General features: G+C 47.4%; 1 protein-coding gene across 2 annotated transcripts in view; it reads left to right on the forward strand.

Moving 5' to 3' along the window:
* Nucleotides 1–13,217, forward strand: part of LOC137310523 (disintegrin and metalloproteinase domain-containing protein 33-like) — a 382,320-nt gene that overhangs the window by 58,947 nt on the left and 310,156 nt on the right. For both annotated transcript variants that reach the window (XM_067978293.1, XM_067978294.1), the window contains exons 4-5: nt 7,455–7,533; nt 11,827–11,903. In XM_067978293.1, coding sequence (XP_067834394.1) covers nt 7,455–7,533; nt 11,827–11,903 — 156 coding nt within the window. The remainder of the gene's footprint in view (nt 1–7,454; nt 7,534–11,826; nt 11,904–13,217) is intronic.

Raw genomic sequence — 13,217 nt, forward strand, 5'->3', positions numbered from 1 at the left:
AGATATTAACGGGTATGATATAGTTGCGATTACGGAGACATGGCTGCAGGGTGACCAAGGATGGGAACTGAACATCCAGGGGTATTCAATATTTAGGAAGGACAGGCAAAAAGGGAAAGGAGGTGGGGTAGCGTTGTTAGTAAAGGAGGAAATCAATGCAATAGTGAGGAAGGATATTGGCTCGGAAAATCACAATGTGGAATCTGTATGGGTGGAGCTAAGAAACACCAAGGGGCAGAAAACCTTGGTGGGGGCTGTCTATAGGCCCCCAAACAGTAGTGGAGATGTAGGGGAGGGCATTAAACAGGAAATTAGAGACACATGCAAGAAGGGTACAACTATAATCAATGGGTGACTTTAATCTACATATAGATTGGTCAAACCAAATTAACAATAATACTGTGGGGGAGGAATTCCTGGAGTGTGTACATGATGGTTTTCTAGACCAATATGTTGAGGAACCAATTAGAGAACAGGCGATCCTAGACTGGGTATTGTCCAATGAGAAAGGATTAATTAACAATCTTGTTGTGCAAGGTCCCTAAGGGAAGAGCGACCATAACATGATCGAATTCCTCATTAAGATGGAGAGTGAAGTAGTTGAATCTGAAACTAGGGTCCTGAATCTAAATAAAGGAAATTACGAAAGTATGAGGTGTGAGTTGGCTATGATAGATTGGGGAACTTTACGAAAAGGGATGACGGTGGATAGGCAATGGCTAATATTTAAAGAACGTGTGCAGGAATTACAACAATTATTCATTCCTGTCTGGTGCAAAAATAAAACAGGAAAGGTGGCTCAACCGTGGCTTACAAAAGAAATTAGGGATAGTATTAAATCCAAAGAGGAGACATATAAAATTACCAGAAAAAGCGGCAAGCCTGAGGATTGGGAGCAGTTCAGAATTCAGCAAAGGAGAACAAAGAGATAGATTAAGAGGGGAAAAATAGAGTATGAGAGTAAACTAGCAGGGAACATAAAAACTGACTGTAAAAGCTTCTATAAATATGTCAAGAGAAAAAGATTAGTGAAGACAAATGTAGGTCCCTTACAGTCAGAAATGGGGGAAATTATAATGGGGAACAAAGAAATGGCAGAACAATTAAACACATACTTTGGTTCTGTCTTCACAAAGGAGGACACAAATAACCTGCCAGAAATGTTAGGGAACCAAGGGTCTAGTGAGAGGGAGGAACTGAAGGAAACCAGTATTAGTAAAAAAAAATAGTGCGAGGGAAATTAATGGGGCTAAAGGCTGACAAATCCCCAGGGCCTGATAATCTACATCCCAGAGTACTAAAGGAAGTGGCCCTGGAAATAGTGGATGCATTGGTGATCATCTTCCAAAATTCTATAGACTCTGGAACAGTTCCTACAGATTGGAGGGTGGCAAATGTAACCCCACTATTTAAAAAGGAGGGAGAGAAAAAACAGGGAATTACAGATCGGTTAGCCTAACATCAGGAGTGGGGAAAATGCTCGAGTCTATTATAAAAGATGTGATGACAGAACACTTGGAGGGCATTAACGGGATTGGACAAAGTCAGCATGGGTTTATGAAAGGGAAATCATGCTTAACAAATCTACTGGAGTTTTTTGAGGATGTAACTAGTAGAATAGATAGGGGAGAACCAGTGGATGTGGTGTACTTGGATTTTCAGAAGGCTTTTGATAAGGTCCCACACAAGAGGTTAGTGTGCAAAATTAAAGCACATGGGATTGGGGGGAATATACTGGCATGGACTGAGAATTGGTTGACAGACAGGAAACAGAGAGTAGGAATAAACGGGTCTTTTTCCGGGTGGCAGGCAGTGACTAGTGGGGTACCGCAGGGATCAGTACTTGGGCCCCAGCTATTCACAATATATATCAATGATTTGGATGAGGGAACTAAATGTAACATTTCCAAGTTTGCAGACGACACAAAGCTGGGGTGGAATGTGAGCTGTGAGGAGGATGCAAAGAGGCTCCAATGTGATTTAGACAAGTTGGGTGAGTGGGCAAGAACATGGCAGATGCAGTATAACGTGGATAAATGTGAGGTTATCCACTTTGGTTGTAAAAACAGAAAGGCAGATTATTATCTGAATGGTGATAGATTGGGAAAAGGGGAGGTGCAACGAGACCTGGGTGTCCTTGTACACCAGTCGCTGAAAGTGAGCATTCAGGTGCAGCAAGCAGTTAGGAAGGTGAATGGTATGTTGGCCTTCATTGCAAGAGGATTTGAGTACAGGAGCAGGGATGTCTTACTGCAGTTATACAGGGCCTTGGTGAGACCACATCTGGAGTATTGTGTGCAGTTTTGGTCTCCTTATCTGAGGAAGGATGTCCTTGCCATGGAGGGAGTGCAACGAAGGTTTACCAGACTGATTCCTGGGATGGCAGGACTGACGTATGAGGAGAATTGGGTCGACTAGGCCTATATTCACTCGAGTTTAGAAGAATGAGAGGTGATCTCATCGAAAGATATAAAATTCTAACAGGACGAGACAGACTAGATGCAGGGAGGATGTTCCCGATGGCTGGGGAGTCCAGAACCAGGGGTCACAGTCTCAGGATACGGGGTATGCCATTTAAGAACATAAGAAACAGGAGCAGGAGTAGGCCAATCGGCCCCTCGAGCCTGCTCCGCCATTCAATTAGATCATGGCTGATCTGATCCTAACCTCAAATCTAAATTCATGTCCAATTTCCTGCCCGCTCCCCATAACCCCTAATTCCCTTTACTTCTAGGAAACTGTCTATTTCTGTTTTAAATTTATTTAGAACCAAGATGAGGAGAAATTTCTTCACTCAGAGGGTGGTGAACCTGTGGAATTCCCTACCACAGAAGGCAATGGAGGCCAAGTCATTAGATGTATTCAAGAAGGAGATAGATATATTTCTTAATGCTAAAGGGATCAAGGGATATGGGGAAAAAGCGGGAACAGGGAACTGAGTTAGACGATCAGCCATGATCATTTTGAATGGCGGAGCAGGCCCGAAGGGCCGAATGGCCTCCTCTTGCTCCTATTTTCTATGTTTCTATGTTTCTCGTCTACATCATCCTCCTCGACCCCTACACTGTCTCGGATCTGTCACATTGCTTGTCTGACATCCAGTACTGGATGAGCAAAAATTTCCTCCAACTAAATATTGGGAAGGCCGAAGGCATTGTCTTTGGTCCCCGCTACAAACTCCTTTCCCTCGCCACTGACTCCATCCCTCTCCCTGGACACAGTCTGAGACTGAACCAGACTGTTCACAACCGTGGTGTCCTATTGACCCTGAGATAAGCTTCTGACCACATATCCGCTCCATCATCAAGACCACCTACTTCCACCTCCGTAACATCGCCCGTCTCTGCGTCCCCCTGCCTCAGCTCATCTGCTGCTGAAACCCTCATCCCTGCCTTAATTACCTCCAGACTGGACTATTCCATTGCTCTCCTGGCCGGCCTCCCATCTTCCACCCTCCATAAACTTCAGCTCACCCAAAGCTCTGCTGCCCGTATCCTAACTCGCACCGAGTCCCGTTCACCATCACCCCTGTGCTCACTGACCTACATTGGCTCCCGGTCAGGGAACACCTCGATTTTAAAATTCTCATCCTTGTTTTTAGGTCCCTCCATGACCCTCGCCCCCTCCCTATCTCTGTAACCTCCTCCAGCCCTACAACCCTCCGAGATCTCTGCACTCCTCCAATTCTGGCCTCTTGCGCAACCCCGATTTTAATCACTCCACCATTGGCGGCCGTGCCTTCAGCTGCCTAGGCCCTAAACTCTGGAATTCCCTCCCTAAACCTCTCCGTCTCTCTCTCCTCCTTAAAACCTACCTCTTTGACCAAGCTTTTGGTCACCTGTCCTAATCTCTCCTTATGTGGCTCGGTGTCAAATTTGGTTTGATAATCGCTCCTGTGAAGCACCTTGGGATGTTTTACTATGTTATAGGTGCTATATAAATGCAGGTTATTATTGTTGTCTCTAAATTACACTGGGCTCTGGGAGTGTCTATAAATTACACTGGGTTCTGGGACTGTCTATAAATTACACTGGGCTCTGGGAGTGTGTATAAATTACACTGGCCTCTGGGAGTGTCTCTCAATTACACTGGCCTCTGGGAGTGTGTATAAATTACACTGGCCTCTGGGAGTGTCTATAAATTACACTGGCCTCTGGGAGTGTCTATAAATTACACTGGCCTCTGGGAGTGTCTATAAATTACACTGGCCTCTGGGAGTGTCTATAAATTACACTGGCCTCTGGGAGTGTCTATAAATTACACTGGCCTCTGGGAGTGTCTATAAATTACATTGGGCTATGGAACTGTCTCTAAAATACACTGGGTTCTGGGAGTGTCTCTAAATTACACCGGGTCATGGGTGTGTCTCTAAAGAGAAACTCTTCCCATTGGCGGAAGGGTCTGTCAGCAGAGGACACAGATTTAGGGTAACTGGCAAAAGAACCAGAGCCAGTGAGTTGTGATGATCTGGAATGCGCTGCCTGAAAGGGCGGTGGAAGCAGATTCAATAATAACTTTCAAAAGGGAATTGGATAAATACTTGAAGAGGGAAAATTTTCAGGGATAAGGGGAAAGAGAAGGGGAGTGGGACTAATTGGATAGCTCTTACAAAGTTCTGGCATGGGCTCGATGGGCCGAATGGCCTCCTTTTGTGCTGGAGCCATTCTATGAATCTACGATTCTAAAAAATACACTGGGTTTTGGGAGTGTTTTTTTTTATTTGTTCATGGGATGTGGGCGTCGCTGGCGAGGCCGGCATTTATTGCCCATCCCTAATTGCCCTTGAGAAGGTGGTGGTGAGCCGCCTTCTTGAACCGCTGCAGTCCGTGTGGTGAAGGTTCTCCCACAGTGCTGTTAGGAAGGGAGTTCCAGGATTTTGACCCAGCGACGATGAAGGAACGGCAATATATTTCCAAGTCTATAAATTACACTGGGTTTTGGGAGTGTCTCGAAACTACACTGGGTTTTGGGAGTGTCCATAAATTACACTGGGTTTTGGGAGTGTCTGTAAATTACACTGGGTTTTGGGAGTGTCCATAAATTACACTGGGTTTTGGGAGTGTCTATAAATTACACTGGGTTTGAGGAGTGTCTATAAATTACACTGGGTTTTGGGAGTGTCTATAAATCACACTGGGTTTTGGGAGTGTCCATAAATTACACTGGGTTTTGGGAGTCTATAAACTACACTGGGTTTTGGGAGTGTCTATAAACTACACTGGGTTTTGGGAGTGTCTATAAATTACACTGGGTTTTGGGAGTGTCTATAAATTACACTGGGTTTTGGGAGTGTCTATAAATTACACTGGGTTTGAGGAGTGTATAAATTACACTGGGTTTTGGGAGTGTCTATAAACTGCACTGGGTTTTGGGAGTGTCTATAAACTACACTGGGTTTTGGGAGTGTCTATAAACTACACTGGTTTTGGGAGTGACTATCAATTACACTGGGTTTTGGGAGTGTCTATAAATCACACTGAGTTTTGGGAGTGTCTATAAATTACACTGGGTTTTGGGAGTGTCTATAAATTACACTGGGTTTTGGGAGTGTCTATAAATTACACTGGGTTTTGGGAGTGTCTATAAATCACACTGAGTTTTGGGAGTGTCTATAAATTACACTGGGTTTTGGGAGTGTCTATAAATTACACTGGGTTTTGGGAGTGTCTATAAATTACACTGGGTTTTGGGAGTCTATAAACTACACTGGGTTTTGGGAGTGTCTATAAACTACACTGGGTTTTGGGAGTGTCTATAAATTACACTGGGTTTTGGGAGTGTCTATAAATAACACTGGGTTTTGGGAGTGTCTATAAATTACACTGGGTTTTGGGAGTGTCTATAAATTACACTGGGTTTTGGGAGTGTCTATAAACTACACTAGGTTTTGGGAGTGTCTATAAATTACACTGGGTTTTGGGAGTGTCTATAAATTACACTGGTTTTGGGAGTGTCTATAAACTACACTGGGTTTTGGGAGTGTCTATAAACTACACTGGTTTTGGGAGTGACTATCAATTACACTGGGTTTTGGGAGTGTCTATAAATTACACTGGGTTTTGGGAGTGTCTATAAACTACACTGGGTTTTGGGAGTGTCTATAAATAACACTGGGTTTTGGGAGTGTCTATAAATAACACTGGGTTTTGGGAGTGTCTATAAATTACACTGGGTTTTGGGAGTGTCTATAAATTACACTGGGTTTTGGGAGTGTCTATAAACTACACTAGGTTTTGGGAGTGTCTATAAATTACACTGGGTTTTGGGAGTGTCTATAAATAACACTGGTTTTGGGAATTTCTATAAATCACACTGGGTTTTGGGAATTTCTATAAATCACACAGGGTTTTGGGAGTGTCTATAAATTACACTGGGTTTTGGGAGTGTCTATAAATTACACTGGGTTTTGGGAGTGTCTATAAATTACACTGGGTTTTGGGAGTGTCTATAAATTACACTGGGTTTTGGGAGTGTCTATAAATTACACTGGGTTTTGGGAGTGTCTATAAATTACACTGGGTTTTGGGAGTGTCTATAAACTACACTGGGTTTTGGGAGTGTCTATAAACTACACTGGGTTTTGGGAGTGTCTATAAACTACACTGGTTTTGGGAGTGACTATCAATTACACTGGGTTTTGGGAGTGTCTATAAATTACACTGGGTTTTGGGAGTGTCTATAAATTACACTGGGTTTTGGGAGTGTCTATAAACTACACTGGGTTTTGGGAGTGTCTATAAACTACACTGGGTTTTGGGAGTGTCTATAAACTACACTGGTTTTGGGAGTGTCTATAAATTACACAGGGTTTTGGGAGTGTCTATAAACTACACTGGGTTTTGGGAGTGTCTATAAACTACACTAGGTTTTGGGAGTGTCTATAAATTACACTGGGTTTTGGGAGTGTCTATAAATAACACTGGGTTTTGGGAGTGTCTATAAATTACACTGGGTTTTGGGAGTGTCTATAAATTACACTGGTTTTGGGAATTTCTATAAATCACACTGGGTTTTGGGAATTTCTATAAATCACACAGGGTTTTGGGAGTGTCTATAAATTACACTGGGTTTTGGGACTGTCTATAAATTACACTGGTTTTGGGAATTTCTATAAATCACACTGGGTTTTGGGAGTGTCTATAAATTACACTGGTTTTGGGAATTTCTATAAATTACACTGGGTTTTGGGACTGTCTATAAATTACACTGGCTTTGGGAATTTCTACAAACTGCACTGGGTTTTGGGAGTGTCTATAAATTACATTGGATTTTGTGAGTGTCTATAAATTACACTGGGTTTTGGGAGTGTCTCTAAATTACACTGGTGCTCTTGGAGTGTCTATAAATGACTGGGAGTGTCTCCTAATTACTCTGGGTTGTGGGAGTGTTGAATCGTTTGGATTTGGGGAGCATCTCTAAATGACACAATCTGAGGCTGTTTTTTTCATTTACAGTCAGCTGATTGCCTCAGGTTTCACGGAATCTCATTACGACGAGGATGGGACCCGAGTGACAATTACCCCAAATTACACGGTGAGTCAGTGACAGTTCAGGTATGCACCCGGAGTACAGGTATACACCCGGAGTACAGGTTTACACCCGGGGTACAGGTTTACACCTGGGGTACAGGTATACACCCGGGGTACAGTGTACAGGTATACACCCAGAGTACAGTGTACAGGTTTACACCCAGTGTACAGGTGTACACCTGGAGTACAGGTGTACACCTGGAGTACAGGTTTACACCCGGGGTACAGGTTTACACCCGGGGTACAGTGTACAGGTATACACCCGGAGTACAGTGTACAGGTATACACCCGGAGTACAGTGTACAGGTATACACCCGGAGTACAGTGTACAGGTTTACACCCAGAGTACAGGTGTACACCTGGGGTACAGGTGTACACCTGGGGTACAGGTTTACACCCGGAGTACAGGTATACACCCAGGGTACAGGTATACACCCAGGGTACAGGTATACACCCGGGGTACAGGTATACACACGGGGTACAGGTATACACCCTGGGTACAGGTTTACACCCGGGGTACAGGTATACACCCGGAGTACAGGTATACACCCGGAGTACAGGTTTACACCCGGGGTACAGGTTTACACCCGGTGTACAGGTCTCCACCCGGAGTACAGGTCTCCACCCGGGGTACAGTTCTCCACCCGGAGTACAGGTATACACCCGGGGTACAGGTTTACACCCGGAGTACAGGTATACACCCAGGGTACAGGTATACACCCAGGGTACAGGTTTACACCCAGAGTACAGGTTTACACCCGGGGTACAGGTTTACACCCGGAGTACAGTGTACAGGTTTACACCCAGAGTACAGTTATAAACCCGGAGTACTGTGTACAGGTATACACCCAGTGTACAGGTTTACACCCAGTGTACAGGTATACACCTGGAGTACAGGTATACACCTGGAGTACAGGTATACACCTGGAGTACAGGTATACACCTGGAGTACAGGTATACACCCAGTGTACAGGTATACACCCGGAGTACAGTGTACAGGTTTACACCCGGGGTACAGGTTTACACCCGGAGCACAGGTATACACCCGGAGTACAGTGTACAGGTTTACACCCAGAGTACAGTTATACACCCGGAGTACAGTGTACAGGTATACACCCAGAGTACAGGTATACACCCGGAGTACTGTGTACAGTACAGTTTTACACCCGGAGTACTGTGTATAGGTTTACACCCGGAGTACTGTGTACAGTACAGGTTTACACCCCGAGTACTGTGTATAGGTATACACCCAGAGTACTGTGTACAGTACAGGTTTACACCCGGAGTACTGTGTATAGGTATACACCCGGAGTACTGTGTACAGTACAGGTTTACACCCGGAGATTTGCTGAACAAATATTTTGTTTCAGTCTTTACGGTAGAGGACACTAAGAATATCCCAACACTGGACAAACAGGGGGCTCGAGGGGGGGGAGCAGCGAAATACGATTAAAATCACTCAGGAGATGGTACTCAGTAAAATAATGGGACTCAAGGTGAATAAATCCACTGGACCTGATGGCTTACATCCTAGGGTCTTGAGGGAAGGCTGGAAATTATAGACCAGTTAGCCTAACATCTGTGGTGGGTAAAATTTTGGATTCTATTATTAAGGAGACAGTAACGGAACATTTGGATAAACATAATTTAATAGGACAAAGTCAGCATGGCTTTACGAAGGGGAAGTCATGTCTGACAAATTTGCTTGAGTTCTTTGAGGACATAACGTACAGGGTGGATAAAGGGGAACCAGTGGACGTAGTGTATTTGGACTTCCAGAAGGCATTCGACAAGGTGCCACATAAAAGATTATTGCTCAAGATAAAGAATCACTGGATTGGGGGTAATATTCTGGCATGGGTGGAGGATTAGTTATCTAACAGGAAGAAGAGAGTTGGGATAAATGGTTCATTCTCGGACTGGCAACCAGTAGCCAGTGGTGTTCCGCAGGGGTCGGTGCTGGGTCCCCAACTCTTTACAATCTATATTAACGATTTGGAGGAGGGGACCGAGTGTAACATATCAAAGTTTGCAGATGATACAAAGATGGGAGGGAAAGTAGAGAGTGAGGAGGACATAAAAAACCTACAAGGGGATATAGACAGGCTGGGTGAGTGGGCGGAGATTTGGCAGATGCAATACAATATTGGAAAATGTGAGGTTATGCACTTTGGCAGGACAAATCAGAGAGCAAGTTATTATCTTAATGGCGAGAAACTGGAAAGTACTGCAGTACAAAGGGATCTGGGGGTCCGAGTGCAAGAAAATCAAAAAGTTAGTATGCAGGTGCAGCAGGTGATCAAGAAGGCCAACGGAATGTTGGCTTTTATTGCTGGGGGGATAGAATATAAAAACAAGGAGGTATTGCTGCAGTTATATAAGGTATTGGTGAGACCGCACCTGGAATACTGCATACAGTTTTGGTCTCCATACTTAAGAAAAGACATACTTGCTCTCGAGGCAGTACAAAGAAGGTTCACTCGGTTAATCCCGGGGATGAGGGGGCGGACATATGAGGAGAGGTTGAGTAGATTGGGACTCCACTCATTGGAGTTCAGAAGAATGAGAGGCGATCTTATTGAAACATATAAGATTGTGAAGGGGCTTGATCGGGTGGATGCGGTAAGGATGTTCCCAAGGATGGGTGAAACTAGAACTGGGGGGCATAATCTTAGAATAAGGGGCTGCTCTTTCAAAACTGAGATGAGGAGAAACTTCTTCACTCAGAGGGTGGTGGGTCTGTGGAATTTGCTGCCCCAGGAAGCTGTGGAAGCTACATCATTAAATAAATTTAAAACAGAAATAGACAGTTTCCTAGAAGTAAAGGGAATTAGGGGTTACGGGGAGCGGGCAGGAAATTGGACATGAATTTAGATTTGAGGTTAGGATCAGATCAGCCATGATCTTATTGAATGGCGGAGCAAGCTCGAGGGGCCGATTGGCCTACTCCTGCTCCTATTTCTTATGTTCTTATGTTCTTAATACACCCGGAGTACTGTGTACGGGTTTACACCCGGAGTACTGTGTACGGGTTTACACCCGGAGTACTGTGTACGGGTTTACACCCGGAGTACAGGTATACACCCGGAGTACAGTGTACACCCGGAGTACAGAGTACAGGTATACACCCAGAGTACAGTGTACAGGTATACACACGGAGTACAGTGCACAGGTTTACATCTGGAGTACTGTGTGCAGTACAGGTTTGCACCCGAAGTACTGTGTATGGGTTTACACCTGGAGTACTGCGTACGGGTATACACCCGGAGTACAGGTATACACCCGGAGTACAGGTATACACCCGGAGTACAGGTATACACCCGGAGTACAGTGTACAGGTATACACCCGGAGTACAGTGCACAGGTATACACCCAGAGTACAGTGTACAGTGATCAGGAGCAGGAACCCTGGCTGATTTCCCCTCTCTCTAACCCAGGGGTCACTGGACAGTGATCAGGAGCAGGAACCCTGGCTGATTTCCCCTCTCTCTAACCCAGGGATCACTGGACAGTGATCAGGAGCAGGAACCCTGGCTGATTTCCCCTCTCTCTAACCCAGGGGTCACTGGACAGTGATCGGGAGCAGGAACCCTGGCTGATTTCCCCTCTCTCTAACCCAGGGGTCACTGGACAGTGATCGGGAGCAGGAACCCTGGCTGATTTCCCCCTCTCTCTAACCCAGGGGTCACTGGACAGTGATCGGGAGCAGGAACCCTGGCTGATTTCCCCTCTCTCCAACCCAGGGGTCACTGGACAGTGATCGGGAGCAGGAACCCTGGCTGATTTCCCCCTCTCTCTAACCCAGGGGTCACTGGACAGTGATCGGGAGCAGGAACCCTGGCTGATTTCCCCTCTCTCTAACCCAGGGGTCACTGGACAGTGATCAGGAGCAGGAACCCTGGCTGATTTCCCCCTCTCTCTAACCCAGGGGTCACTGGACAGTGATCGGGAGCAGGAACCCTGGCTGATTTCCCCCTCTCTTTAACCCAGGGGTCACTGGACAGTGATCGGGAGCAGGAACCCTGGCTGATTTCCCCTCTCTCTAACCCAGGGGTCACTGGACAGTGATTGGGAGCAGGAACCCTGGCTGATTTCCCCTCTCTCTAACCCAGGGGTCACTGGACAGTGATCGGGAGCAGGAACCCTGGCTGATTTCCTCTCTCTCTAACCCAGGGGTCAGTGGGGCCAAATTGTCATCCGAGCTGAGATCAGAAGTGAGCAGTGTGATTGGTGTGATGACATGGAGGTAACCAATCATGGTTAATGATGAGCTGAGTCTGTGTTTGTGTCTGTACAGGAGCACTGTCTGTACCAGGGTCACGTGAGGGGTCACGGAGAATCATGGCTGGTGCTGAGCCTCTGCTCTGGGGTCAGGTGAGAACCAAATCTCCAATGCTTGGAACCCTTGCAGCCATAGGAGGGAGGGCAGAGGGCAATGGGCGGAGTACATAAGACGGCGGGCAGTGGGCGGAGGGAAATGGGCGGAGGGCGTTGGGCGGAGGGCGTTGGGTGGAGGGCAATGGACGGAGGGCAATGGACGGAGGGCGTTGGGCGGAGGGCGTTGGGCGGAGGGCGTTGGGTGGAGGGCAATGGGCGGAGGGCAATGGACGGAGGGCGTTGGGCGGAGGGCGTTGGGTGGAGGGCAATGGACGGAGGGCAATGGACGGAGGGCGTTGGGCGGAGGGCAATGGACAGAGGGCAATGGACGGAGGGTGTTGGGCGGAGGGCGTTGGGTGGAGGGCAATGGACGGAGGGCAATGGACGGAGGGCGTTGGGCGGAGGGCAATGGACGGAGGGCGTTGGGCGGAGGGCAATGGACAGAGGGCAATGGACGGAGGGCGTTGGGCGGAGGGCAATGGACAGAGGGCAATGGACGGAGGGTGTTGGGCGGAGGGCGTTGGGCGGAGGGCAATGGACGGAGGGCAATGGACGGAGGGTGTTGGGCGGAGGGCAATGGACGGAGGGCAATGGACGGAGGGTGTTGGGCGGAGGGCAATGGACGGAGGGCAATGGACGGAGGGTGTTGGGCGGAGGGCAATGGACGGAGGGCAATGGACGGAGGGTGTTGGGCGGAGGGTGTTGGGCGGAGGGCAATGGACGGAGGGCGTTGGGCGGAGGGCAATGGACGGAGGGCGTTGGGCGGAGGGCAATGGACGGAGGGCGTTGGGCGGAGGGGAGAGTCACTGCAGAGAGTCTGTAGTCACTGGGGAGGGACAGTGGCCCGTGGGGATGGTCTGTGGGGAGGGGCAGTGCAGAGGGTCTGTGGGCAGGGGGAGGGTCTGTGGGCAGGGGAGGGTCTCGAGTCTGCTCCAATCACAGGCTTCTCTCGGACGGGGTGATGGGTGGAATTTGCAATGTTGTGAGCCAATGGCTGCAGGCGAGGAGGGGGAGGGGTTCCGAGTCTCCGATTGGTCATAGAGTCATAGAGTTATACAGCACGGATAGAGGCCCTTCGGCCCATCGTGTCCGCGCCGGCCATCAGCCCTGTCTACTCTAATCCCATATTCCAGCATTTGGTCCGTAGCCTTGTATGCTATGGCATTTCAAGTGCTCATCCAAATGCTTCTTGAATGTTGTGAGGGTTCCTGCCTCCACAACCCTTTCAGACAGTGAGTTCCAGACTCCAACCACCCTCTGGGTGAAAAAGTTCTTTCTCAAATCCCCTCTCAACCTCCCGCCTTTCACCTT

Source organism: Heptranchias perlo, unplaced genomic scaffold, assembly GCF_035084215.1.
Source record: "Heptranchias perlo isolate sHepPer1 unplaced genomic scaffold, sHepPer1.hap1 HAP1_SCAFFOLD_258, whole genome shotgun sequence".
Lineage (NCBI taxonomy): Eukaryota > Metazoa > Chordata > Chondrichthyes > Hexanchiformes > Hexanchidae > Heptranchias > Heptranchias perlo.